This window comes from Lucilia cuprina, chromosome 4, assembly GCF_022045245.1.
Source record: "Lucilia cuprina isolate Lc7/37 chromosome 4, ASM2204524v1, whole genome shotgun sequence".
Lineage (NCBI taxonomy): Eukaryota > Metazoa > Arthropoda > Insecta > Diptera > Calliphoridae > Lucilia > Lucilia cuprina.
This window is the reverse complement of record NC_060952.1, coordinates 41,656,864-41,684,610: the sequence shown is the minus strand read 5'-3', so window position 1 is coordinate 41,684,610 and position 27,747 is coordinate 41,656,864. Positions and strand designations below refer to the sequence as shown.

At 29.2% G+C, this 27,747-nt stretch overlaps 1 protein-coding gene across 6 annotated transcripts in view; it reads left to right on the top strand.

The window, feature by feature from the left end:
• LOC111678276 (sodium/potassium-transporting ATPase subunit alpha) overlaps nt 1–27,747 on the top strand; it is a 95,370-nt gene that overhangs the window by 39,188 nt on the left and 28,435 nt on the right. The window contains exons 1-2 of one of the 6 annotated variants that reach the window (XM_023439574.2): nt 20,066–20,491; nt 24,433–24,509. The exons of 4 other annotated variants lie outside the window; for them this stretch is intronic. In XM_023439574.2, the coding sequence (XP_023295342.1) occupies nt 24,498–24,509 (12 nt within the window). In that variant the 5' untranslated portion in view covers nt 20,066–20,491; nt 24,433–24,497. Of the gene's footprint in view, nt 1–20,065; nt 20,492–24,432; nt 24,510–27,747 lie in introns of those variants that run through there. One more of the 6 variants, XM_023439575.2, reaches the window with a different exon arrangement.

The window sequence follows — 27,747 nt, the reverse complement described above, 5'->3', positions numbered from 1 at the left end:
ATGGATCTAATTTAATATTGTGTAAATTTTTCAATTTGCTGGATAAAATCCTTAAACATAGCTTAGCTAAACTTGCTTAATTCGAGTTTAATTTAACTTTATTCAACTTATAATTGGTTTCGTTTAATTATTTATCTAAATGACTTCATATTAAGCAATATGTTTTTTTTCTTAAACTGTCCAAAACCTAGTTTAACTAAACTAGCTTAATCGAAGTTTAACTAAACTTTGGGTACTTTATATATTTCTTATTCTTAATGAATAATAATTTATAAAATATTTTGTCGAATACATAACTTTACAATAAAATAAGAAAGAATTCATAGTCGGGCATGGGCAACCATATGATACCCTACACCAGTGATTATGTTACGAAAATCCGCAGTATCTAATACCTTCCTCACTAATACCTTCCTCACTATAATGATGTAGAGTATAAAAAAGTGACATACAAATATTTTTCCCATTACCTCATAGATATTAATTCTAATTTTTTTAATAATTTTGAGTAAAATAAATTTTAACTAAAAATTACAAAAAAAGTTTCCTTCAAGTGTATGCAGTATTTCTTCATTTACTTTGATTAAACTTTTATTCTAGAATATTTCCTTGATCTGTTCATTATTTTCTTAAATTTTTGTAGTCTGACTGTCTTTGTACTTAAGAAAGGCAAGGCAAAGAAAAAAAAAACGACAAATTATTAATGTAGGTGTATGTAGATTGAAAATTGTTGTCTACGGCCTGGGACAGAGTAAATGAATGACATCAAAAGTGATCATCAGCAAAGATCATCATCATCATCATAATGAACAACTAAAAGTATCTAAAAGCATTATTAGCACAAAACAAATTTAACTATTTTTATTTCATTTGTTATAATTTTAATTTTTTTCAATGGAATTATTTAGAGATACACAAGCTTTTTGTGTTGGTTACATTTAAATACCGGACAGGAAAGTTTATTATTGTTATTATTATTATTACTATTATAAAAAAAACTAATAGTAATATAAAGAATAAAAAATTAAATAACTATAAAATCTTAATAAATTAGAAAAAAAAAAATACAACTTAAAAAATTTTTGTTCAAGAAATAAGCTGTTAATTTCAAAATTTATGTGTAAGTGTGTGAATACTAAAGTGAGCCCGGAAAATCTCAATTGTCGTGAGTTTTCAATTTACGACAACAAAAAAAAATAATAATAAATAAAAAAATATCATAAGCGTAAAAAAAGAAAGAGACAGGCAAGACAGACAGACACTTTGTAACGACTTAGTTTAACTAAATAACTGACTGACTTACTAACTAGCAACACATTACTAATCTTTCTTTCAATTCAATGCTACTTCTATGGATACCCAGCACAATTCATAGTTTTCTAGGTTTTCTAAATCATAATCATTTCGTAAGTTATTTAAGCGGCAAAGAGATTGTAATAGAGAAAAATCAAGCAATTCAATCCAATATAAATCTTTTTGTAGACATTTTAGAACTTCACACTTTAAATAAGCGCAATAAATTCTAATCATAAATATACGTTCGTTAGACTTAAACCTTGTGATGTGCAAAGTGCATTTTCATTCACACTTGTGATTCTCACAGAGAGATTCAAAACAACAGCAACAACAACGAGAAAAAACAACACATAAATAAATGAAATCTTATTACAATTATTAACTAAAAGTCCCGCCACTTATTATAATGTCCTCTAAGAGTGTAAAGGTAAAACATGTATGTATATAGATACAGACATGCATTCAGTTGTATTTCCATGAATTTCTGTTTAGTTTGAATTTATCTATCCCACAAATAAATAACTGAGTACATGTCATGATATACTATTAGTCGTGTGTAAGAAGACTTTATCACCCGTACAATCAATATTCAGACTTAGATTCCTTTGAGTGAGGATGGTTTGGTTTCGATTATGTCACACTCACTGTCTTATCTCTCGCTATAGTAGCCTCGTTGCGGAATGACAGACATCATGTGATCGATACCAATACATAGCCCGACAACGAAAAAGGAATAAGTGAAAAAGCAATAAGTGTCAGTATCAAGGGCGACCCAAACATGGAAGACTGAAAGGTGACATCTCTTTTGATGTCATGAACATTTGAATTGTTTAAAATGCAATCCCCATTCCAGTACATTCCTTAACATCTTAAAGTCACATCCACACTTCTGAGTTGGCTCTGTTCATTCGTCAACAGCACCTTGAGACGTATTTGGTAGTCTAAAATACCGACCCAATCAATCAGGATCACTTTTTATGTCGAGATGAGGTGACAAAGAATGTAAGAATTTCCGAAGTAAATTCAAATGCAATAATTGACCCGGCATCAACCATAATTCTCGAAGCTTGAACATATTGTTTCCTGAAATAAGAGTTCTACTAAATCAGTACACAGAGGGGGAAAATATATACAAGCCTTAAGGTTAAGGAATCCAGTATAAGTTGCTCTGGCACATCGCCCAGTCACATCTATTGAGATAGCAACAGCACCGCAGAGAGAATTCAGACGTATAGGGCAAATCAGTCTTTAAACCAAAGTTATCTCCCCGGCTTAAACAGTTACTACGTAGATCCCAAAGAAACGTTAACCAACTGATCAGCCAGAACAAATCCAGCGGACAACTGGATACCAGAAAATGTGGTTCTCCATGTCAAATTATTCCAAGGAAAGTCCGAGGAGTGAAGTGACGTCACCAGTTCATAGGCCCGGTAGAATAGAGGTACTGGTAGCACCTCTTTACCATTACCATAGTAGTCTTTTGCATATGATTGTCGTTATTAAGGCCCAGCTTTAAAATTTTTTATTTTAGTTCCCATATTTGATTGTTGTTTTAGGGAAATACCTCTGCATTAAATTTTGGGTAGAGAGAAATACAAGACAGGTGGACAAATCTGCCGTTCCCCAACTGAAGTGAAACAATAGATGTGTGAAGTCAGATTTTCCATCGCTAGTCACTAGGTAGGAAGTGGAAAAGGTAGTGGAAAATTACCGAGTCCAAGAGTGCCTTCGAGAAAATGTCAATCGTTAACTATTTGGTGTGCTAGGCAGGCTTGCAAGTCGATTTATTGCAGTTGCAAAGAGAGGAAAAAGGAAGTTATTTCATATAAAACTTTGGTGAAATATCTGGGATTAAGCTGGATCTAGTATTAAACTAAGGAGTCCTTCCAAAACGAAATCTCTTTGACTCTACTTGACAGTCTGCGGACAGGGAAACTATTACGTTAACCAACGAAGTATCTATTTGGAATTTCCAACTAGTTATGACTAATATCTTTAATTTTCTTTATTTATTTCATTACTTTTTTTGGTAATTAACATTTTCGTTTATGATGTCATATGTGAAAAATAATTCCCTCCCCACCTTCCTGCTCTCTCTCTCTATCTTTCTAATAAAATCGTTTGTTAATTGGTCTACAAAAAAACACAAACACAAAAATACTCTTCGTTTAATCTCAGCAGGTGTATTAAACCAATGTACAAGTATTGATCGAAAGTTTATGTATGCGGTTTTGTATCTATGTGGGTTTGACGTGTGATTTCCAATTAGATTTTTCCTTTTTTTTTGTTCTTTTTTCAACTTTGATATTATGTTGTAAATGTGTGTATGACTCAATATTTATTTAGTTTGTTGTGGCATTGATGTTCTAGATATGAATATAGCAGGGTTGGAAATAGAACTTTCTAATTGGAAATTTCAATTGTTTGTCGTCTATTATTTTCAAGTGCAATTTATGTTAAGTTAACTTTTTTGTAACGATTTGTTATTTTAAGCTTTATACTATTTGCATTTTCCAGTTTTGATAGTTAAACTCTCAAAATACTAGTTTAACAAAACTAGCTTAATTGAAGTTTAATTAAACTGTAATTTACTTTTGGTTCAATTTATTTATTATTCATCAGTATTCACTCAATATATTTTGCAATTTTAATTATTTTGTTAGAATTTTTACTTTATATACAATTTTTTATCAAGGTTCCCATATAACCAGGCCTGTTTTTATACATACTCGTTGTAGTTATTTTGTGATTTGTTTTTGTTCTTTTAGTAGTTTTTTTTTTCATTTCGGATATAAATTGATAATTAATTAAATGTAGGTTAGGCTGTTTGGTCTAGGGGTAATAGACATTAACGTTAACATCATATGATTGATTTTATTTTATTTATTTTTCTATTGTTTTTATTTATTATTATTTTTTCTTTCACTAAAATAAACATTCAGCAATAGAGTGTTAAGTAATGACTTGACAATAGTGACAAAGTCAATTTTGGAAAAAAAAAAACTGAAGAAAATAAATGAGTTTTCAAAGACATGTTAAAAGTTTTATTAGGCCAATTGAAGTTTTCAAGTATTGCTTAGTAAATATTTTGCTAATTTTTTTTAATTTATTGTAATTATTATAAATAACCTATTTTTAAATATTTTTTTACAAAATCACGTATTTTTCTCAAAAAAAAATTTTTTAGTTCTCTTAACTGTTTTACATTTTTTTCTATTCTAAGTGTCCCTTGCATTTAAAGTCATTATTTTTACAAGTTTGTTGAATTGTTTTTGTCATATAATTTCTTTTTTTTATTTTTATTACATGATTTTGTTTCTAGGTCATTCGTTTTTCTTTAGTTTTTGTTGCTGTTGCTCGTTATAATATTGTTGTAGTTTCCTTATTTTTTATGGACTTTGTATTGTCATCTAAAAGCAAAACTTTGGAATTTGCCAAAACAATGTAATTTATTTGTTCAACTGCTCATTTTTAGTGCTTTTTGTGTGCAGTCAGTGTTTTTGACTTTTTCCATAGTTGTAAGACTGAAAATAAATGTTCAAAATTATACTTTTTGTTGCCAATTTGGAGACAAACAACCAAACAAATACATGAAAAAAGATTAAAGGGTATCCCAATAAGGGCGGTTCAAGATTTATGATTTTTTTATATTGTGCCAACAATGTTACTACATTGTCGTTAGTACAATTGAGGTGCTTACAGAAAACGTTGAATTTAATTTGTCGAAAAAACATCCTCGTGTTTTAAGATAAGTTGCAACCCATACTCTTTTTGAATTAAAAATTAGTAAAATTTTATAAATGTAGTTAATTTGACGTATATATACCATCTGCCAGAATTTGTCCACCTACCAGTTAAGGAATCAACTTTGAGGAACCAATAAATTTATGGGATGTCGCAAAAGATTATCGATTTGGATTTTATCATGTTAGAGTTTATTGTGTTTTTATACCCTACACCACTTTAGTGGGGAGGGTATATTGGGTTTGTGCTGATGTTTGTAACATACAAAAATATTCGCCCTATACCCACCTTAAAGTATACCAATCGGAATCATTTTCTGAGTCGATTAAGCTATGTCCGTCCGTCCGTCTGGCTGGCCGGCTGGCTGTCCATGTAAACCTTGTGCGCAAGGTACAGGCCGCAATTTTGAAGATAATTAGATGAAATTTGGCACACACGCTTCTTTTGGCCCAAGGACGAAGCCTATTGAAAATGGTTAAAATCGGTCCATTATTTCGACTAGCTCCCATACAACCGTACCCCCAAATAGGGCCTTTTGGCTTATAATTAATTTAATTGATCTATTATGTTAACAAAAGTCAACAAAACTTAGTTTTAAAGAACTGTAAATGACACTAACGATTTTTGTAATGATCGGGCTTCACTTGATCCTATCCCCCATACAAACTTCCCTTCAGAAAATGACTTAAAGGTCAAAATTCACTTACAAACACTAATAACACTTTTAAATTCTACATAAATAATATTGAAGAAGACGTAGCTCCCTCTACCAACATTTTTAAGGATAGGGCCATATTTTGCCCTACTCCCCTTTGAGTCTCTTGTAAAAAAATTCTTTTTTTGCCAAAATAAAAGTAAAAATACTCCGAAATAAAGTTAAAAAACAAACCAAATGCTTTATTTTTTATATAATACCCATTTTTAACATACATACTGACGGGTGTAGGGTATCATATGGTCGGCTACGCCCGACCATATGATACGGGTGTTTTAATTAGAGCGGGCTGAGGTTCATGATTATGATACCGACCCAACAGAACATTATTATTATTCATCTAAAGTGCGTTGAAGGTGATGCTTCTTTAAATTGGAACGCACAATTCCTCAAATTGGAACGCTTCGAATTATCGAATAATTGTTTTCGGGTTCTAGGATTAGTCTTATGTTTTCAAATACTATTAAAATTAGGATGCAAATGGCAAGCGATAGGAATATTTTGTGTTCTGCATTTCCATTCGTCAAAAGATTTGCCGTGCTTTTGATTCTGATACCCAACTGTCACTCGGAAAAGAACTGAAAAGTCTCGACAAATTTAACAGACGTCGCCGAAACAACATAATCTATGTTGGTTTCTTGTTCAGCATCGACAGATTTGACAGACGTCACCGAAACGACGTGCTCTATGTCTATGTCTGAATGTATGATTATCGATACGGATTTTATGTTACTAAAATAGGTCGGATCGATATTGATGAGTTTGAAAACCAGTACAACTGATATATTATTCGTTGCTGAATTGCGCTCCCCAAATTAATTGAGTTTTTATTGAATCTCTTTTTTACTCCTCTATATCTTTATTAGTCAAAAGCCTGTGAATATAAGATTATAGGTTCCTTTAACGAATGGATGCTCGACTTGTTCCGATACTTCTGAATTTGACAATCATAGATACGAAAGATGTCGCTAAAACTACAAGCGATGGGTTTGAGGATGCTGTGGCTTAAGTAGTTAGCGAGATTGACTAATGCGGACTTGATTCGATACCCAGCTGCCACCAAAATTTTATCAATTATTATAAAGTAACTGTTTTTTTGTCATGCAATCGATCGGTGCCCTCAAAGGCATAGTCCAGAGCTCACTAATTTCTATACACTTTTCGATATATCACATACATATATTATTTCGGTTTTTATGCCAACGGATATCTTCTTCCAAAGCATAAATCAATCTCTTAAACAAGTGTTCAATATTCTTATTCTTAGGCAGTAACTGACCAGATCGATCATATTTTGCGAGTCGGGACGGTCAAAACTCATTTAACGACTTATCACAAATATGTCGTTTTTGTCAACGGAATAGTTTCGATATATCACACGCATATATTTGATGCGTTTATATATTTACATATTTTTTGCGTTTATGCCTACGTCAGTTTTCCAAAGACCTGACTTGTTACAAAACCGAAACATTTCATTCTACTCCAACATCGATTAGTTTTTATGGGAAACTCTTTTATAAAGTACTTAGTTACATAAGAGAAAAAAATGTTATTTGGCCATTCCATTTTTCTTCTTGAAAGTACTTAATCCTCATTGTAACCTAAATACATACAAACAATGTTGGGTGTTTCCTCCAACATCAAAATCATTTGTATGAATGTATTTGTTTTCCTTTTTTGTAGAAATTTTCTTCAAAATTACACTACAGCACATTACACTACAGTATGTATAAAAACTACTATGTACTTGCTATTCTTTACAGTTAAACTTCTAATATACACAAGAAATGCAATAGGCAGCAACAAATTTGCAAAAACATAGAAAATATTAACTTCCGGAAAATTTGGAAATCATCGATAGGGCGGTTGGTAGTGCTCTATTATACCGCAGGTCGTTGGTTCTATTCCCACCAAAGACTCTTTTAGTAGAGTGAATAACAGCACAGCAGCCTACTTCCTTCTCCAGTCAGCATTTCTCCCTAAAATTTTGCATTAGTTTAATGTTAATTTATTTGCTTTCTTATAGTTTTGGCATGACTTTAACTAGGTTTGACATTAGTTTGCTTTATTTTTAAGATATAATTTTCATTACTTTAGTTATTCTGGCTTTCAACTTTGTTATTTCTTAGATTAGGTAACATTTTTTAGACATTTTGAAAAAAATTCGTATTTACCATCTCTTCAACAAATGACTACACACTCAGCACTTACAATTTCCCTCCATACTACAGTAATTTCCAAACAATAATGTTCAACTTGTGCTACAACTTCTAACAAATATTGATTTTTCATGTAAATTTTAACATTTACAATGTCTACTTTTAGTTTTTCTCCAACAATATTTTCAACAAATTGTACAACTGTTCGATTGGTTGTCTAGAATAGCAGCAAACATTTGAAATTGTCATTGTATCTTTATTATTATTTTTTCTTTCAAACAATAACTTTTTATTCATTGTATAACATTTTTTGTATGTGTTTCTTTTTTATTAAAAATGTATTCATGAAACTTTTTAGTTGTTTTCTTAATACTTAGTAGCACAACAGAAAAATGTCACCAACATGTAATTGAAGACACGCATATTGTTGTTGATGACTTATTATACAAAGTAGTTTTCTGCAATGATAAAGAATGTGACTACTTTGTGGTGATAATAACAAAAAGTTTTCGTAAATTCTTTACATTACAGTTGGCAGGAAGATTAATTAGATTTTTTCTAAACAAAATATGTTTAATGATATTTAATAAAAAAATCTTAAGATTTTGGTAATAAGTAATGTAGGTAATGTAGTTATTTAATACATTACCTGGTAATGACTAGTCATTATCAATAACCTTATTTTTTTAATATAGTTGGTTCCGAAAATGGTTCCGAGCATTGTTTCAGTTGTCAGCTATTAAGGGCGTTCCTAAAGCAGAACTAAGCGGAGCTGATTACGAATCTGTTAAGTTATTTCAGTTCGATGAACGATCGTTGAGGATGGTTTGTTTGAGGGTTCTGATATATCGGATCATACAGTCTAATGTAGCTGTGTTACTTAATTTTGTATTGTATTTAAAAAGGGGTTAAGACATGATAACCGACTTCAATGATCCTCATATTTTGACAAAAAAAAAAAAAAAAAAACGGGATTTATAAATTCGATTTTCTACTTATGACCCATAACAATCATTACGATTGTAAGCCAACATTTTCTTTTGTAAACTCTGATTACTATAATTCTTCTTAACTAAAATGCAAAATTTTAAAATAGTCGATTCCCAGATACCAAAACAATACCTTTTTAGGGAATGTTGTCTCAGAATTTCTCCATAGCATAATGTTTATCATATATTGAGTCTTAAAGATTGAAAATGTTCCGTTTTGGGCCATATTTGAGATATTTTCATTTATAAAATTTAGCCATATTGAGATATCTTCATTTATAAAATTTGTGGTGCAAAACATCTCAACAACTACAAGTGATTTTTAAACAATTAATAAATCGACAAGAAATAAACAATATAAGTAAAGATGCATTTGTGCTTTTATAACATCTCAAATATTGATTAAAACTGTGGTTTTCCGATTTAAAGGACACGATAGCTCTATAACTTTATGTGCGGATAAAATTCTCAGGCTTGGGTTGTTTTGATAATTGTTAGGTTAGGTAAGGTTAGGTTGAAAGCAAGATGTATAGTACATTAAATCCGAAGAAATACACCTAGGTCACTATTGGGCCTGTTCTCCTGTTTATGAAAAAAATATTTTGTTCACTGAGTATATAATTTTTCATTGTTCAGAAACTCAGTTTCCTAAGAATTTTCCAATCAGTGCTAGTTAGAAATGTTATTTTCGGGATGACATCAATTCCAAGATACTTGAATCTAACTTGGGCGAATGCTCGACGGTGGCAGAGAAAGTGCTCCAGAGTTTCACTGTATTCTCCACATGCTCTACATTCGTCTGAATCCGCATGACCAATTTTGCACAGATGTGCTCGTAATCCTGTGTGTCCACTCAGAATACGTTCCATCATATTAACTTCAGACTTGCTCATTTGAGAAGATTTTTCGTCTTGCTCTCATCAGGGTCACCCCATAGGATCTTCGTGTTTCTACCCACTGTTTCAATATTCAGCTTTTGTTGCGTCGAATGGTTTTGCGTTAGTTAGGTTAACTACCTCGAGCTCTTTTCTCTTTAAAGTTATTGAAGAGAGGAAAGCTTTAATTAAATTCTCTGGGAGAGTATTCCATTAAAGCATTCTTACAATCCAATACGGTCTTAGATTTACTTCTATTCTATCTGGGATCAACGTTTCAAAGTTTCCCACATATTCTGTGTCTGGTATGCGATTAGGCACGTCCGATGATTGTGTATAACCTTCCAATGTGTCCAGTATACACTGATGACATGTCCTATAACCGCTTTTGATCATTGTAACTTTTAACCAAAAAACATGTTCATTATGAAAGTTCTAAGCATCTTTTATTTAAAATAACCGATATATAGCGAATAAAAATCACTTTCTTATACTCGACAAAACGATACCATAATCCCTACACCCCTACAATATTAATTTCGAAAAGCAAAAATAATCTGACTTGTAATAATTGCAAAGAAGGGTGATTAAGACTTGGGTTCCTTATTGTATACAGAAGAAAAATCCCGTGGAAAATTACCCAAATTGATGCAATCCGTTGTCAGTAGTAAGCTTATTACGTTTGTTAACATTTGGACAACGGTTGTGTATAAAATTTATATTTCGACAACGAATTGTTGCACTTTTAACAACGTTGTGTTAGTCTTGTCGTACGTATGTATATACTTTGTCAACGAATGTTATTGAAAAATTATAAACACTTTGGTGTCAATTTGATATCATCTGTGTATTTAAACTGAAATTTCGAACATATTTTGTGTAGTCCGTGTTAAGACTTTTTAAATATGATAGAAATTCTAAATGTAGGGGACATTTTTAAAAGAACTGGTTTCTATAGAAAGAACTTTTAGCTGAGAAAGAAATATCACATTGAGGACTAAAATATGATAGAAATTCTAAATGTAGGGGACATTTTTAAAAGAACTGGTTTCTAAATAAATGTCTACGTTTGTCCCTTTGTACTCCCCTCGCCCCTTTACTTGCTTTTTTTCAATTCCTTTTATTTCTATTTATAAATTTTGTGGTTTTTATCATAAGTGTTTTGTTATGTTACGTATATTGTACCCAGGGCCAATATCTCCGTATAGAAAGTGTTCATTGTTTTACCACATTTCAACAAAAAGTACTTTTACGTGTATTTACAAACGTAAATGGCTTAAGCGTGTTTTATGTAAGTGTGTGTGTATTTGTTGGCCTTAAATATTTATCAATTTAATTTGATATGAATTGAAATATTTATAAAAAAAAATATGTATTAAATCAATACTTTAGATATGATTTGTGAAGAATATTGTTTATATGTTTTAAAACAATCGTGATTTTTATTTTTATTTATTTATTTTTACAATGATTGACATCATTATTGACGCAGTGTGACGTCATATTATGTTCGTCTGCTAACAAAATGTTCAAAATTCAATCGATTTTCTATTTTTTACGCGTTTTTTTTGTTTTGTTTGCCCCCTCTGTGTGAGCATGAGTGTGTAACGTGAGTAATGTTTTTAGCAACATTCTAATTTTGAACTAAGAAATTTGCAAAGAAAATGTTTAGAAATGCAACAAAACTAAACTAGGAATTAATTAGATTTATAAGTATTTTACAATAAACATAAGCGTTTTACAGTATTTTTCGTGTAACTGGTAAAAAAACATGTTTTAGATTTTTTTGTAAAAGTGGTTTGACATACATTTGAAATTCCTTTACATAAGTAATATTTTACACTTTTTGTACACGTTCTATGTTCTTTTTAGGTTTTCTTTTATTCAATACATGTTTGATATTTGTAGCAAAAACCTACATCATCCCTTAATCCTTTAGGAAAAATTAGCACTCTCTTTTGCTCCGGTTTTTTTTTCTTTCTTGTATTCAAGCGCCTGCGTTAGAATTTTTTGCCCCTTTTGTAATACTAAAAATTATATTACTTGGGTATCTACTTTTTTTCTCCATAGTGATTATTTTCTTTTGCCCCATGTTGAATGTTATCTAATCAAAAATTTTTCACTGTTGGTTTCGGTTTTGTTTTTTTTTCTTCATTGTGCCTGTATTTGAAATTTGAATATGATTTTCACCTGAAATGACTTTTCTTATGGGAATTTCCTTTTACCGTTTCATTTTAATCTTTGCCCTTTTTTATGTTTAATCATTAGTTGCAGCCATTCATCCCTCATAACCGTCAAGGTCAAAGAGTTTCTTTTTTTTTCATCTTCCTTAAACTCATCATCTTTAGCTATTTTGGTTTTGCATATACTATTAAGTTAATACTTGCCCTGGGCCAAATGATTTCCTTCTTTTAATATTTTCACAGTCTGTTTTTTTGATTTGTTGCTTTGACATTGTGTTAAAAGAAATTAGATTTTATACACGTTTTTTTATTTTTTTGTTAAACATTTAAATGCTTTAATGTTTAGCTGGGGCAAAAAAATAAACAATATATTTCTTATCGGTAACTAATATCTGTGAAAAAAGAAATGTTATACGCTATGTTACTTAATAAGTGGCGTCAGAAAAACACTCCTCCAAACTTATCAGCTTGAATTATAGATTTTATTGATTTAAATATGCTGTTGTTTTGAAGACGGAAAAATTTTCCAAAAAAGTATAATGAATATGACGTGGATTTTTCATTTCCGTAGTTGTTTAAAACAACAATCTGATTATATCAAAAAAATCTCATTTTAAAATGTATTCTTAATTTTGAAACATTCTCCATTTTAAGTCAGTTCACTGATTTTACGTTTAGCAGAGAGAATTAAAACTGTCAAAGTTTTGGTCTGGCAAATGTCTGAAAATATTAAAGTCGAGGCGGCACATCTACTAAGTGAATTAGGGTGTTTTAGGCACTTTTCGCAATCATACTAGATCGTACACTACCAATTTTGATGATATTAAGGTGATCTAGAGAACCAATTGTAAAGTTAAGTTATCGGAATGAAACAGTGGGTAGAACCACGAAGATCCTATGGGGTGAACCTGATAAGAGCAAGACGAAAAATCTCCTCAAAATGAGCAAGTCTGAACTCTGGAGCACTTTCTTTGCCACTGCCATTCGTCATTCGTCGAAGTTAGATCCAAGTATCTTGGAAGTGATGTTATTCCGGAAATAACATTCCTGGCAAACACTGGTTAAAAGATTCTTAGGAATTACGTTCAGGCAACTGAGTTTCTAAACGTTGAAAAATAATTCATTCAATTCCCTTTTTTATGATAAGGAGCGCACAACAGTCCCAATAGTGACGTAGGTGTATTTTTCGGATTTGATTGTAGTATACATCCTTCTATCAACCTAACCTAAGTTATCGGAATTCTTCACAAACTTTGATCAGTATTATTACCATTCATAGGTTTAGAAATATTGAAGTCGAGGTGGCATTCTTATCGATATCGATATTCTTTGTGCTACGGGCGAATTTGGTCGATTTTCAGGTTTTCAAAGCCCCCGAAATCCAAATTTTCAATCATGTAGGTTTCAAAGCTAGTAAATACATATCTTGACATGTTTTTTACTCAATAGTATTTTCGCTCCAGATTACATCACCTAGATGCGTCCATAAATCCTTTGGACAAAGTTAAGTAGTGTTGACTGATCAGTTGAATATGTGATAGTTGTTAAGGCATTAAGCCTGTTGCTCTATACCGATCTTAGTTGAGCCAGAACTACTCTTGCGTTCCGCGGCAGATTTTCTTCTAAGGCTCCTACGGGTAGTGGGCGACCTCCAAGTACGACATTAATGCAGTATCCTGTGACCGCGGAATTTATGATATCTCTATGTTTGTTGATCTAATAGATCCTACACATATATGCATATGTTCTACTCGTATATATACGAAGACCCTTCCTCACATGCCCCGGGGAGCTTATGTTAAAGTTGAGGTGACATCTCAAAATTATTGCGGGCTTGTGTTCTCAGGTTTATTTTGCCTGGAAATTATGTTTTAGTATATATGTTCAACTTAAGACTGACTGGAATTTAAAATTTAGTTTGTTTTCAGAAAAAATTATATAAAACTCTTTACTATCTCCTAACCCACTGTAATATCATCATCAACAACAACTACAAAGCAAACAAAAAACTATTTGCGCGCGCCAGATTTTCTCGCTAAAAGCACTTGTCACAGTGCCTTACATTTTCACAACAACAAGAAATCTGTAGTTCATATGTTTGTTGATGTTGTTACACATATATTTATTTATGAGCTACTACTTCTTCCTCTTTCGGTAGAATTCTTTTTAAGCTCTCCAAGATTTTATACTCACAATTCTCTACTCTCCTTCGAAGAGTGTACCTTCCTACTCTGTGCTCTAACGGGAACAATATAAGCCACTGTAAATGTAAATTTTTTGTTATTGTTGTTTTTCTTTTTTTATATTTACTCAATTTTAATAAAAAATCTATAATTTTTAAAAACAACAGAAACGAACACCACAATTACTTTTTCAAATGAAATTAAAAGAAAAGAGAAATATAAAATGTGGTGGGGTTTTTTTCGCCGTCTTTGGGTTCTTTGAAATTTGCTTTGAACCAGCAACAACAACAACTACTACTACTACAAATTCAAATAAATATATGTTTTGTATGAAATCTATTATAAATTAAAAAATAAAATTTATACATTTCTTTTATTAAAATAACAAGTAAATTATTCAATTATTTATAATAAATTTACATTATTTTCCTTCTAATTGACAAGTTATTTTATTTATCTTAATTTTATCTGTTCATCACTGGTTTTTGAAATTTAAATTGTGTCAGTAATTTGAAATATTTTAACTGTTTTTATACCAATTTCAATTTACAATTTAACAAATTTTAGGTAAAATTTAATTATTTTGTTAAGTATTTTCATTGTCACCTTTCGTTAATTATTTTCAAAATTGAATTACATGTTTACATAAATTTTTATTTGCTTTGTTTATTATTGTCTACAAACTATTTAATTTGTATAAAATTTTAAATATTTTGTATATTTTATGTAGTCGTTTCTATAAACATGTTTGTGGTTTGTTTAAATAAATTGTTTAATTTATTATTTGAATATACAATATACAAATTGTAATTAAAATTTATGTAAAATGTCATTAAACTTTTAAACTCAAAAAATTAAGAGATATAATTTAGGTGATTTATTTTAAACATTATTTAAAATTTGTATTTTATAAGGATTTTTGTTAATCATACGACACCTAGCACTTCTTTTTGTGTTATGTATACAATTTTAAAATTGACCCCATACATACACGCAAAAACTAAAATTCTAGAAATTGACCATTACCGTCTACACTCTTTTATCTCTCAAAGCTCTCATTTCGAACGTGAGATGTATTTTTTTGGAAATTTAGGTTTTTAAGACAAGGGGAAATGAAATATCAAACAAATGTTTAATCAACAGATCGCGTTTGGTCTAAGCTGTTTCCTCTGGACCTGTATCTGACATAAAAAATTTTGATACTCATAGAACTTGAAACAAGTTAGTTTTGTCCTCTTATACAAATATAAAGTAGACGCATGGCAGATATATGCTATAAACAAATGAGGAATTCAAACAACACCTTCTATGGGGCTGTCCTGATCTAAAAACTGAAGACAGATGTCTTTGTTAAAGAGTTTTTTCATGATGTTGAAAACGAATAAGCGTCCCTGTGTTTTTACGTGTTAGTTTAATGTTTAGAAAATCCGATTCTTTAGCTTTATTAGATCATAGTTTTGAGTCAGATAATATTTAAGGAGGTTTGTCCTTTCATATAGGCCACAGTTCCTTTATTCCAAGTGGCTATTCAGCTCTCCTGTCGTCAAACTGTTTTATATATTTTAGTCTAACTTCCTTAAATACTCTTCCTTATATAGCAGAAACATTTGGTCTTTCATTACGGATTATACCCGAGTATTCTGATACTTTTATGATGATAAACTTTGCAAATTTTGAAGGCTCTTTTACAGCTATTAGGGTCTTATTATTTAACTTATCAGCTGATATTTCTCATACATCTAGTATAGAAATATGCTCTCATTATCCAATCTATTAGAAAAACAGTAATATATTTCGTCATATACATATAACCAGAATAGTCTTGTTCTTTCTTCCGGTGAAGAGAATTAAGTGCAACAGATGTTTACCTAGCTGGGCTTTTCTCATGTTTTTGTGGGATCAATTTCTGCTTCTTATATGAGGTCCAATATGTTCAATTGGTGTAACCGGATCTGGTCAATTTGCCTTTGTCTCTTTTCTTTTGGAAGTTTATCCTGCCATATTTCCAGAGCTTTAGTTGGCGTAGTGTTTATGGCATTACTCATACCAATTTCAATTCGAAAATGTTCATTAGGTTATTTAATTTCTGAGAAGAATTCGAAGTGCTTTACGTGAACACCTGCCCTGTTGGACTTATTTTACTGTGGTACTTTTCCAACCACAGCATGAGCTGATTAGACGATTCATCGCCGCCCCTTTGTGATGCTAACACGCCAGTGGCATGGACCTGGTTCTACAGATCCATGTACAAGCACTTTACTCATGTACTCTCATACTATAATATCTCAGACCATTACTGCCCTATTGCTTAACTTCCGGGAAGGAAAAACATCACTTTCAACCAACTGCACCTAGAAACGTTTATGCTGAGAACCTGTTCTTACTCACAGAGAAAACACTGTGTTAAAACTGGTATAAATAGAGTAAAAACTTTGTTCTGTTGACATGGCAACTGTATCGAACTAATCCCGAATTATAAAATTTACCGCGTCAGTCAGTCTTTTAACCGAAATTATCTTTACGCGACTTTGAGTTTAAACAACAGCCACCACGTGCAACCCGTATTAACTTGGCAATAAGCGGTACAAGACAAAGTCTGTGAGTAAAGGTAACATGACCCTGGGGGATTGAATTTGAAAGTTAGGTATGGCCTAATTACGTTTTTATAAAACCAGTGCGTTATTAATATTCATGCCTATTCTGATTAGAACTTCCGGGGAATTTTTGTTCTCAATTAACCAGCCTTCGTTTGTAGGTTGATAGTGTTTTAGTCTGTCAGCACGATTATCTTGGGTTTTCCCCTGATTGTTTGTATCTGATATAACAAACATCCATTGTAGTTGGTACAGTGTTAGTGATGCCAGAGACTCTGATAATGAATCGCAAAAAAAAAACTGATCTGATGTAACATACACCCTCCCATCATTAATATAAAGTTTAAGGTTTGAACCTAATTTAAAGGCGTGGCTCGAAATGCTCGATTAACTTCGATAATATCTCAGCAAATAAACGAGACAGCACCAAAAAACCTTAAATCTAAGTTATTGATTTCTATTAATAGTTTTCGTATATTCAATTAAGGAAATCATAAAAACTTTTTTCTTTATACCATAAATAAATCTCTATATAGTGTTACATGACTTTCAGCTACACAAAAGACATTTGCTGGAAATCTTTTGTCCATAAATCCTTTTACAAACTTTGAAAGATTAATAAAAATCTTAATAATTCATAGAAATTTGTCTTAAAAAACAACATTAACCCATAAATATAAGTATTTTTTTTTTTTCTTAATAAAAGTTATAAGTTCCCTTAAGTTTATTTTTTCGGTTTATGATTTTATTCAATACTTATACGTTTTGTAATAATGTTTTTCTTTTTTTTTCGCTGTTTGAAAACCACCCCCTGTTAAGTTATTGAGTGAGCGAATGTTTCGTTGGAAACAAACATATTGTGCTCACTAGCGAGCTCCTCGTGCTTTATGCTGCCCTGCCAGGCAGTCCGTTAGTTAGTGCTGAGCAGAAGCAACTCTAAAAGTGGAAGTAGTAGTTGTAGTAGTCGTAGTTTTAGTAGAGAATTGCTAGTTTTATTGTTGTTTTATTTTTTTGTTAGTAAATTACTATTTGTTTAGTATAAAAATCTTATGATTTTATGGGGGTGATATGAACCTACAAATAAATACAACTACAAATACTCATAAGTACATGTTATTTGCTTTTTTGTATTTTAATCTAAAATTTTTTTCATTTCATTTTATTTTTTTTATTACACGTATTAAAAATTATCGACAATTCCGGCTATAGTTATTTGGACTCACTGCAAAATTTACATGTGTTACTTATTCCTTACTCTTTTTTTTTATAAACTCTCTATCTCATCTTTGCTTTCTTCCTCTCTCTTTTTCGCTTACTCTCTTGCTCAAATAAAAATTTCTGTGATGACGACAACAACACAGCTGTGTATTTTTTGTTCTTTCTTCTATTTTACAATAAAATTTTTGAGATTATTTGTATTTTTTTATTCTTTTGCAATGCAATAATATTTGTTAAATACACAAAAACAGATAAATGAGTTGAGGATTTAAATTTTTTGCTCTCATTTTTTTTTTTGGCTTTAAGTGCTCATTTTATGGTTTTGAAAAAGGCTCTATTCTAGTTACAATGCGATTTTTTTCAGAATAGTCAAAACGCAAGGAAAACAACAAAACTTTCCATGCTCATTTAGCTTTTTTCCCTGTGTGTGAAATAATTTGTATGCAGAGTGGTCAATAGTAGCGGAATTGGGAAAAATCGTCTAGAAAAAACGCTAAAGTATTTTTTCATCATTTTAGCTTAGTTTGGGTTGATAGGAGAATGTATACTATATGAAGTCTGAAGAAATACACCTAGGCTACTATTGAGCCTAGGTGTATTTCTAAGAATTTTCCAATCAGTATTAGAGAGGAATGTTATTTTAGGAATAACATCACTTCTAAGATACTTGCATCCACGCGTCCAATTTTGTATAGATGTCTCGTAATTCTGCGTGTCCACTCAGAATACGATGCTACGTATACTACTTGAGCGCCTGCCTTCTGGGATTATGTTCAGATTAGTTTTTATGAACCACTTCTCTTAACTTGCAATGAACCTTGATATCTACAAAAATTTTTCTCAAGTAATATTATTACTGGAATGCAATCATCAGACTATATCTGAAGACCTCCGGGAGAAGGCTCTCAAAAACATTTCTGGGATTCCTCTGTTATTTTGGTAACAGCTCCTAAACACTTTTGGTAAACCAAAGAACAATACAACACGTCCAATATATTTGTAGGTATAAAATGATTGTCCTCGAACCACTGGAAGGTAATTCTCCTTATTCACGACCGAGGAGGTTTACGAGAATAACTGCCTTGACGGCCTTATTTCACAGTTGTCTTTTTCAACCAAAAGGTGTGCTTGAGGCAAAAAGGCCGAAATACGTATCCATATTTACGTGACAAGACTTATTTCAGTGGCCACAAGGACCTACTGTGGTAACACACTCAAGCATTAAGGAAACTCAACGATAAATTAAACTTGCCTATCGTGAAGGAGCCAACTATGTAAAATCATTCTAAGGCAACACCTAGGATACATTTCTTTGTCACCAGTTAATAATCTCGCCAGACTTGATGTATTGGGATTACAATAACACCAAAAGTTTTTCTTCCTTGCCTATAATGAGATTAACAATTCTAGATTTTGTAATATGATTTCGGTGTCTAGAACACGTCCATTTAATGTCTATTTTTTGTCCTTTCTTTCTGCACATCTTGGTTATATTAATTATTACTTATTATGGCTTTACTATAATTGCAGTATTAAATTTGAACTTTTTAAACAATTTCCAAAATTTTCTGGATAAAATCTTAGGAAATATTTAACATGTGCATCTCCTATAGTATAAAAGTTGTATAATAAAACAACAAATTGTTTAACAAAAACAAAACATACTCAGTATTCCAACCCTTAAATCTAAGAAAACTTTGTTGGTGCTTTTAAGCCAACCACTTGAGTGAGCTAACAGTTGGCAGCACTGTTTGTAATGTAAGCAAAGAAAGAGCATATGAGTATTTATACAGTGTTGTACATATTTGTTTTTAGACTTTATTTGATTTTACTATTGTACTTAAATTTGTGAGAGTGTAGTTGTAGTTTCCTTTTACTTTGTCTCCAAGGCATATGTTTGTGTCTGTGTGTGTGTATGAGAATGAGTATCTGTGTCTGTTGTCTGTATCTCAATTTGAATTTGCTGTGAATAATTTGTTGTTGTGTTGTTTTTTTCATACTCTATTTTGTTTGTGTTTGGCCCAGTGTGAGTGTGTGTTTTTTTTTCATAATTTTTTAAGTTTTTTCTGCTGTGTGTGAAAGCTTAAGCACTCGCAACTCGTTGAAAAATTTCAGTCGAGCGCTGATACCGTACTGAAGAGGTCGGTCTTAGAAATAATTTTCTCGTCTCGGGTTGCTTACACAATTCAAATAGTTATTATATATACTTACAATATATTTTCTATATAGTATATATATATTTTCAACAACATATAGTATATATCTATTGGAACCAGAAGAAAAAAGAAAAAAATATTTCCAAATAGAAATTTGTGAAAAAAAGAATATTAGTATCTAAAGGATACAACTAAGAAACATTTTTTTAATAATAATTTGTTAAAAAAAAAAATTATATAAATTGAAAGAAAAAGTGTAAAGTTTGTAAGAAAAAAAAGAAACGTTGATTTTTTGCTTGAAAAGATCAAAAAGGGGGTAGTTTTAACCCCTAACGAAAAAAACCGAGAAATTGTGTAACACCAGTGCTACAGAAAGGTAACCAAATCAACCAACCAACCATCCAACCCAACAAACAACCCACCAACCAAATTAAAACAACAAAACTAAAAGAAACGTCAACCTCAATTGAATTTTTTTTTTTAACGAAAAAAACAACAAGAAAAAATTAAATTTTATAACAAATTAAAAAAAAAGAACCAAGAAAAAAATCTAAAAATCGAAAATAAATTTCAAAATATGAAAAAAATATGTCTGAAAAAAATATGAAGAAATTTTAACAAGAGATAATGAAAAACGTTGTGTTATATTTGGTGTTGTTGTGGTAGTTGTTGTAACTCGTCGTCGTCGTTTCTTATAAAACTAACATACGACAGAGTCGTGTGTACATGTGTTTTTTTGTACATACTGAGATACAGATAGATAGATAGAAAGATACATAGATATTCAACGCCAAAGATGTCCTTGTTCAAAATCGATTTTTCGCCATAAAAAAACCCTAAAAACTATTAACAATTTTTGCTCAAAATTTGTGCCATTTTAGAAAAAAGTGTGAAAATTATAAAAAGAAAAACTGTGTAAATTTCGAAAGAAAAACAATTTATGTTTTTTCATTTTTGTACTATAAATCTATGGAATAATTTTTCTTTTATTTATTTAAAACATTTGACATTTAATAGAAAATTTATAACATTTTGTGCGCCATTTCTTGCAACAAATAAAAATTACCAGACTCATCATCATCAACAACATTTTGGTCTTCAACACAAAATAATATAATTTGTTTAAATTTTTTTTGAAATGAAAAAGAACTAAGAAAAGAAATGTTTATTTTATTGTTGTTGTTCTTTCTTATTCTAATTTAATTGTCTGACATTTAGTCTCGTTTATAATTAAAAATATACACATTTTCTGTTTCTGTTTTCATTTAAAAAAAAAAAAAAAATTCGAAAAAACATATAATTTTTTTCTACTTGTCGTGCAAAATCTAAATTTTACCATCTAGAAATGAAATTGAAAAAAGAAAGAAAACCATACATATGCCATACATTTTTACTGACGTCTAACGTATTTTTGTTGGCCCTGAATTCGAAAAATAAAAAGAAAAATTTCAGAAAATATTAATTTGTTGTATATGTGTTGCTGTTGTTTCTATTGACTAAAAGAGTTTTTTTTTCTTCAATATTTTTTCTTGCTTTGCTTCGTTTCTGTTTTAAAAATTTTCCTAATAAATCATTGATTTTGAAAACTGAAGAAAATTTTGTGTTTTTTGGTCAATACACACAAACACATATTTCATATTTAAATTTTCTTTTTTTCTTCTATAAATTGCCCCTATTTTTATGCTCTTTACTAAATTATTATTCTCTCTCTTGTTCCTTTTCATATACTCTTTCTGGCCTGTAAAAAGCTTATTTATGTATAATATCTCTTGTTAATATATGTGAGAAAACTCCTTAAAGAGTTGTTTAATGCTCTTTTAAAATAATCCGACAAAAAGCTTTTCCCCTAAGTAACAAATTATTAAAGTTAAATTAGTAAAATTGTTTAATTATATGACATATTAAAATAAAGCATTAACAGCTTCTAAATAACATACTTTGAAGCGGTTTTTTTTTGTTATAAATTTCAACTTAAAGAAAGCTTTCTTAAGCTTTAATTTGTAATGCTCTCTTGAACATTTCTTTAGAAAAGTTCTTTTTTAAAAAAAACTTCCTTTTATTACAACAAAAAAGGTAAATTTTTGTTAAAATATTTGCAAAAATTCTGTTTTCTTATATAAAAACTAAATATATTTGTTAATTTCCTAATTATCTTAAAATGTATTCTAAATCATTCTTTTCTGTTTAAAGCACTGGAATGTTAATGGAATGTCTATTAAAAAGAGAGAGAGAGAAGGATTTATGTTCAAAAGCTCTCTTAAATTTTTGTTAGGGTTTAAAAGAGATATTTCTATTTGTAAAAGAGTAAATCATTAAATCATTAAAAGCTTAAAGGAATTTTTCAAGTATGATTACATGAGCTTTAGTTCTTATAAGGTAAACTCCTTAAATATGAATTTTTCAAATTCTTCTTCCTATTAAACAGCAAATACTCTTTTTTTTAAATATTGACAATCCTTAAAAATTTTCAAACTAAAATTAATCGATTTTTTTTAAGTCATATTCTGTTCATAATTTTGCTGTCTAGGTTGAACTTTACAATTGTTATATAATTCCTTTGTTCTATTCTCTCTCTCTCTCGTGAAAACAGCTGCTAAATACTTATTTTTTCAAATTTAACCTAATTAAGGAATAATAACTTTCCCAATACATTTTGCAGCAAATGCAATGCAAAAAGAGAAGATTTTCAACAAAAAAAAATTTCTTTCAAAATATTATTATGAAATCGATGGAATTTTAAATAGTTTTCGAAGAAAAACAATTTATAATCTGTTTCTATTCGGGAGTCTATTAAAGCTTTGTATTACCAAATCACTGGAAACTATCTAATGTTTTCGGCAATTTTGTAGAAGTATTAATAAGACTAACATGGGTTTTCGTAAAGACTATTCGTGATAAATAGTTTTCGAAGAAAAACAATTTATAATCTGTTTCTATTCGGGAGTCCATTAAAGCTTTGTATTACCAAATCACTGGAAACTATCTAATGTTTTCGGCAATTTTGGAGAAGTATTAATAAGACTAACATGGGTTTTCGTAAAGACTATTCGTGATCCGTTTTAATTCAAGAGTTTTCGGCCATTTTAGAAAGGTATTAATAAGACTCTCTTGGGTTATATAACAATAACTTAGAAGTCTGCTAAATAAAACGGCAAATTCTTTCTCCTTAGTTCTAAAATCCTACTTTTAATAATAATAAGTCATACAAAATGTTCATGCAAATTACATTGGCCGGTTCGAGGACCAATCTTATTCTTCTTGTTTATTTCAATAAACGAAAGAACATTTTGAATATAAATATTTTGCTATTAATGATACTTTCTAAGGAGATAAATACATTCGAAGGACCAATTTTTATAATTTCTTATAAACTTTTCTGAAACAAATAACAATATAGTTACAGGTCGTAGGACCAACTGTAAGGAAACATTGTTTTAAATACATTTTACAATATAATTCTGATAAACTTTTCTGGAACAAATTATTATTTAGATACAGCTCGAAGGACCATCTTTAAAGAGAAAAGTGTTTTAAATACATTTTGTAATAAATAAAAAAAAAACTTTAAAACTTTAACAATTCTACAATTTTTATAGAGAAATTTTAAATGAAATTTCAACAAATAAAGAGAGAAATAAAATTAATTATTCTCTACAAAAAAGGAATTAAAAAAATCATTAGAAGAGAGAGAGAGAAAATATAATTGAAATTGTATAAAAATGAATTCCTTTAAATTCGAATGCTAATTTAATGCTTTTCGAAATTATATCACAGTTACACAACAAATTTTATAATAAATATTAAAAAATTTTCTCTCTTCGTTGCTCTCTAGAGAGATTACCTAAACTCTCTCAGAAGCATAAGCAGTTGGATATAAAGTTATTAGGACTTTTTGAACAGAAATTAATAACAAGAAATATCTAAAAATAGTTAAGAAAATTTTCGAAAGAGAATAAAATAATATTTATTACTTATTTGGTTCGAAGGACCAATTGTTAAAACTACACTAAGAGAAAAAGTTTCAAAGAGAGTTGCTAACAAAGAGAAATGGTATAAAGTAAAGAGCGAGCTGTTTAAAGAGAGTCACAACTCTGTGAAATCCTTTAAAACTACAAAAACAATAAAGTAAAAATGCCTGACCCTTTGTATGGATTTTTTTCTTTGTAAAGAAAAAAAAAAAATTCTAAAATTCTTTACTAAAGCAATGATTGCATAATATAACATTTGCTTTTCTTATTCATAACTACATAATTTTCATTCTGTTTTGTTTTGTTTTTTCCCTTTTATATATTTATATATTTGTTTTTCCTTGTATAGTATTATTATATTTTATAAATTGAAAATTGTTTAACGAAACCAAAAATTCATAAAAACAAAAAGAAATGAGTATACAGGTTAGTATATTTGCTAATAAACATTTTTCATATTTTTATTATTTTACATTTTACTCATTTTATTACTTGCTCCTCCTCATAATCTTTTAAAAATACACTTACACATTAAAAAAAAATTATCTTTTAAATACACACACACGTTTTTATTTTGAAAATAATTTCTTTACAAACTTAAAAGAAATAATGTTGAAAAAAAAAAATAATAAAATAATTAAAAAAATGTAAATATTTACATTTTATTTGCTTAAATATATTATTTACTTTTGTTAATTTTTTTATAACATTTTTTATTATAATTTTTTTAATTTAAATTTTTTATTGTTCTGCTTAATAAACGTGTGTGTTTTTCTAAAAAAGAGACAAGTGTAATTTTTTATTCCATTGAAATTTTAAACTTAACTTAACGATCGAAATAATATTGAGTATTGGCCTCGTTTGTTTAGATTTTATTATTGTTTTTATTTCTTAAAAAATATAGGGGATTTTTTTGTAATAAATTACTGGCTTATTAATTAATTAGATTTTTTAATTCTTTTTATTAATAAAAAGTACCTTATTCTTATAATTTGACTGCAATTGAAGTAATGTTAGATTTTTGGAATTTATAATTAAATTCTTGTTTAGGAAGAATCATTATTTCATAGATAATTAAATACACGTGTTAGAGTTATAATAAGTTTATTTTTATTAATGGTCCTTCGGATCTTTTAACATTTCATTAAACATCTTTTATTTCAAATAAATTTATTTATATTATTTCAAATAAATTTTATTTATTATTAAAAAATTCTCAATTTTAATTTTAAATTTTTGGAAGTTGTACAAGAGAATTAAAAGGAAAAGCTTTTAAAGTTAAAGCAATTTGTTATGAATTCAAATTTTGAAACTTTATTTGTTTGAACGTCTAGAGATCTTAAAATCGTTGATATGATGTTTTATCTATCAAGCAATTAATGGTAAAAGCTTTAAAGCTTAAGCAATTTGTTATAAATTCAAGTTTTGTACACTTTTTAAAATTCAAAACTTTTAAGATTTTAAAGCCGCATATATGATTAAGCTTAAGCAATGTTATTATAAAACAAAAAGCTTTTAAATTGTCATTTATTTCTCTTTATAGTAAAAAGCTTTATTTGTCATTCATAGATCTTTCTAGTTGTACTCTTAAGCATTATCGAACAAATCAAATTTTAAAGCTTAATTTACAGATGTAAAAGCTTTTGACATTAAGTGTTATCAAGCAAAGTAAAGTTTTGTATCTCTGTTGTGCTTAAAAGCTTTATTAAATTGTAAAACTTAATTATTTGCTCTCGTGATTTAAATACAGATGTGAAAGAAAGCTTTTGAGACCACTCTTTAACTTTATTGATCTTACGGTTTTACTATTAAGTTTATTGAGATTGAACTTTAGCTTAGCACAATTGGATTTCTAGACTTACGTTTATCTCTGGGATTAGGATTATCTCTGCTTGATCTAGTCACTCAATTCATTTATCGACTTATGAATCAATTCCCGGTATTTGCTCACGTGTTAAATTTATTTTTTATTTTCTGCCTTATTTTGCGGTTTCTTTATAATTGTATATTGCAAAAAGTTTTTTTTATTAAATTGGAATTTTTCTTTAAGTTAATCACGATTTATTTCGATTAAAAAAACTTAATAATAGTCTTGTTTGTTTATGATTACTAGACAATAATTTATTTACTTGTAAATTGAATTATTTATAAATGAAAAGCAGAATGATTATAATTGTTTAGTTAAAAGTTTATTCTTTAATTTATCAAAATCATATTGGAGAGTTATAAATTATAAAATGTTTAAGTAAAAAATTGCAATAAAAACTTGATACAATTTAAAATTTACTGTTTTAACGGAGGGAGGTTCTATTCCTAATTAAAGAAAATTAACTTTCGGTAATTGTTGAAAAAAGAAAAATACAACTTAAAAACAATTTTAAGTTTTGCTTAAAAGGTTGTATACCATGGCATACATCCACTCGAAGGGTCCATTGTGTTTCCCTTTAATAAAGAATAAAGAACAGGAGAGATAGAGAGAGAAATCATGGGAAGAATTTCCCCCTAAAAAGTATTACATAACATGGAAGGGAAATCTTCATTGCCCATCACCTGCTGGAATCTAATACATCCCCTCTTTCTACAAAGCCTTAGAAAGCCTGCAATCCAGTCTACTGTGTCAGAATCATTTGGGAGAGAAGTCTGACTTTACTTTAATAAATATAACTTCTATTAAACTTTAAATTTTTTTTCAAATGGAAATTTTCTAAAAAAAAAAATATTTCCATTTTTTGTGTCATTTTCTATAAAGAAAACCTGCTCTTTATAATTTTATGACAAATTAGCAGCAATTAGCATTTATTTACAAATTAAACGCTTTAACGTTGGAAAAAAATACTACTTTGTCAAAGAGGGAACCCCTCTTGCAGTGTCTAGGCACATGATGCAAAAGAAAACTTAAAGGTGTTTAATACTTTTGAGCCTGTTTTTTTTGTTTAGATTATAAATTATTAAGAGTATGTCAAGTTTTTTGTTTTTTTTTTTTTTTTAAATACGTAAACATATTCTTTTTCTCATGAAATTGACAATTTATGTAAAAAAAATCAGGGCTTTTTTTTGGCTTAAAAAAAAATTAAGGCGATTTGTTTTGTTTGATAATTTCTGGTTTAAAATTCAAACAAAAACTGGTTAAAATTTTAATGATTTTTTTAATTTTTATTAAAATTAAAAGATTTATAACAAAATTTCGTAATTTATGTTATAAAAAGTTTATTGCTTTTTTTGTTTTTTTTTTTAAATAGATTTATTTTAAAAACACAATTCAATGCTAGATTTTCTTTATTTTTATACAACATCTATTATGAAATATGTATTTTTTGTTGAATTCTATTTATTTAACAAATTTTGTTTTTTTTTTTAAATATTGTAGCAAATTGATTATGTATGTTGTTGTTTAGAGAGAAAGAGAGATTTTTGTTATTGCTGCTGCCTACTGCTAGCGGCTGTCATGTACAAAATCATTTAACAATTTACAAATATGTTAATTTTTTTCAATGTTTTTTTTTATTATTGTTGCTGTTGTTATTATTGTGTAGCTACAATATTTATTTTCCCCCTCCCATTTTGACAAAAATGTATTTATTTATTTTTTATATTTTTGTTTTATAAAAGCAACATAACAAACAACTGACTTTGTAAATTGATTTTCAAGTTTAACCATTATTTC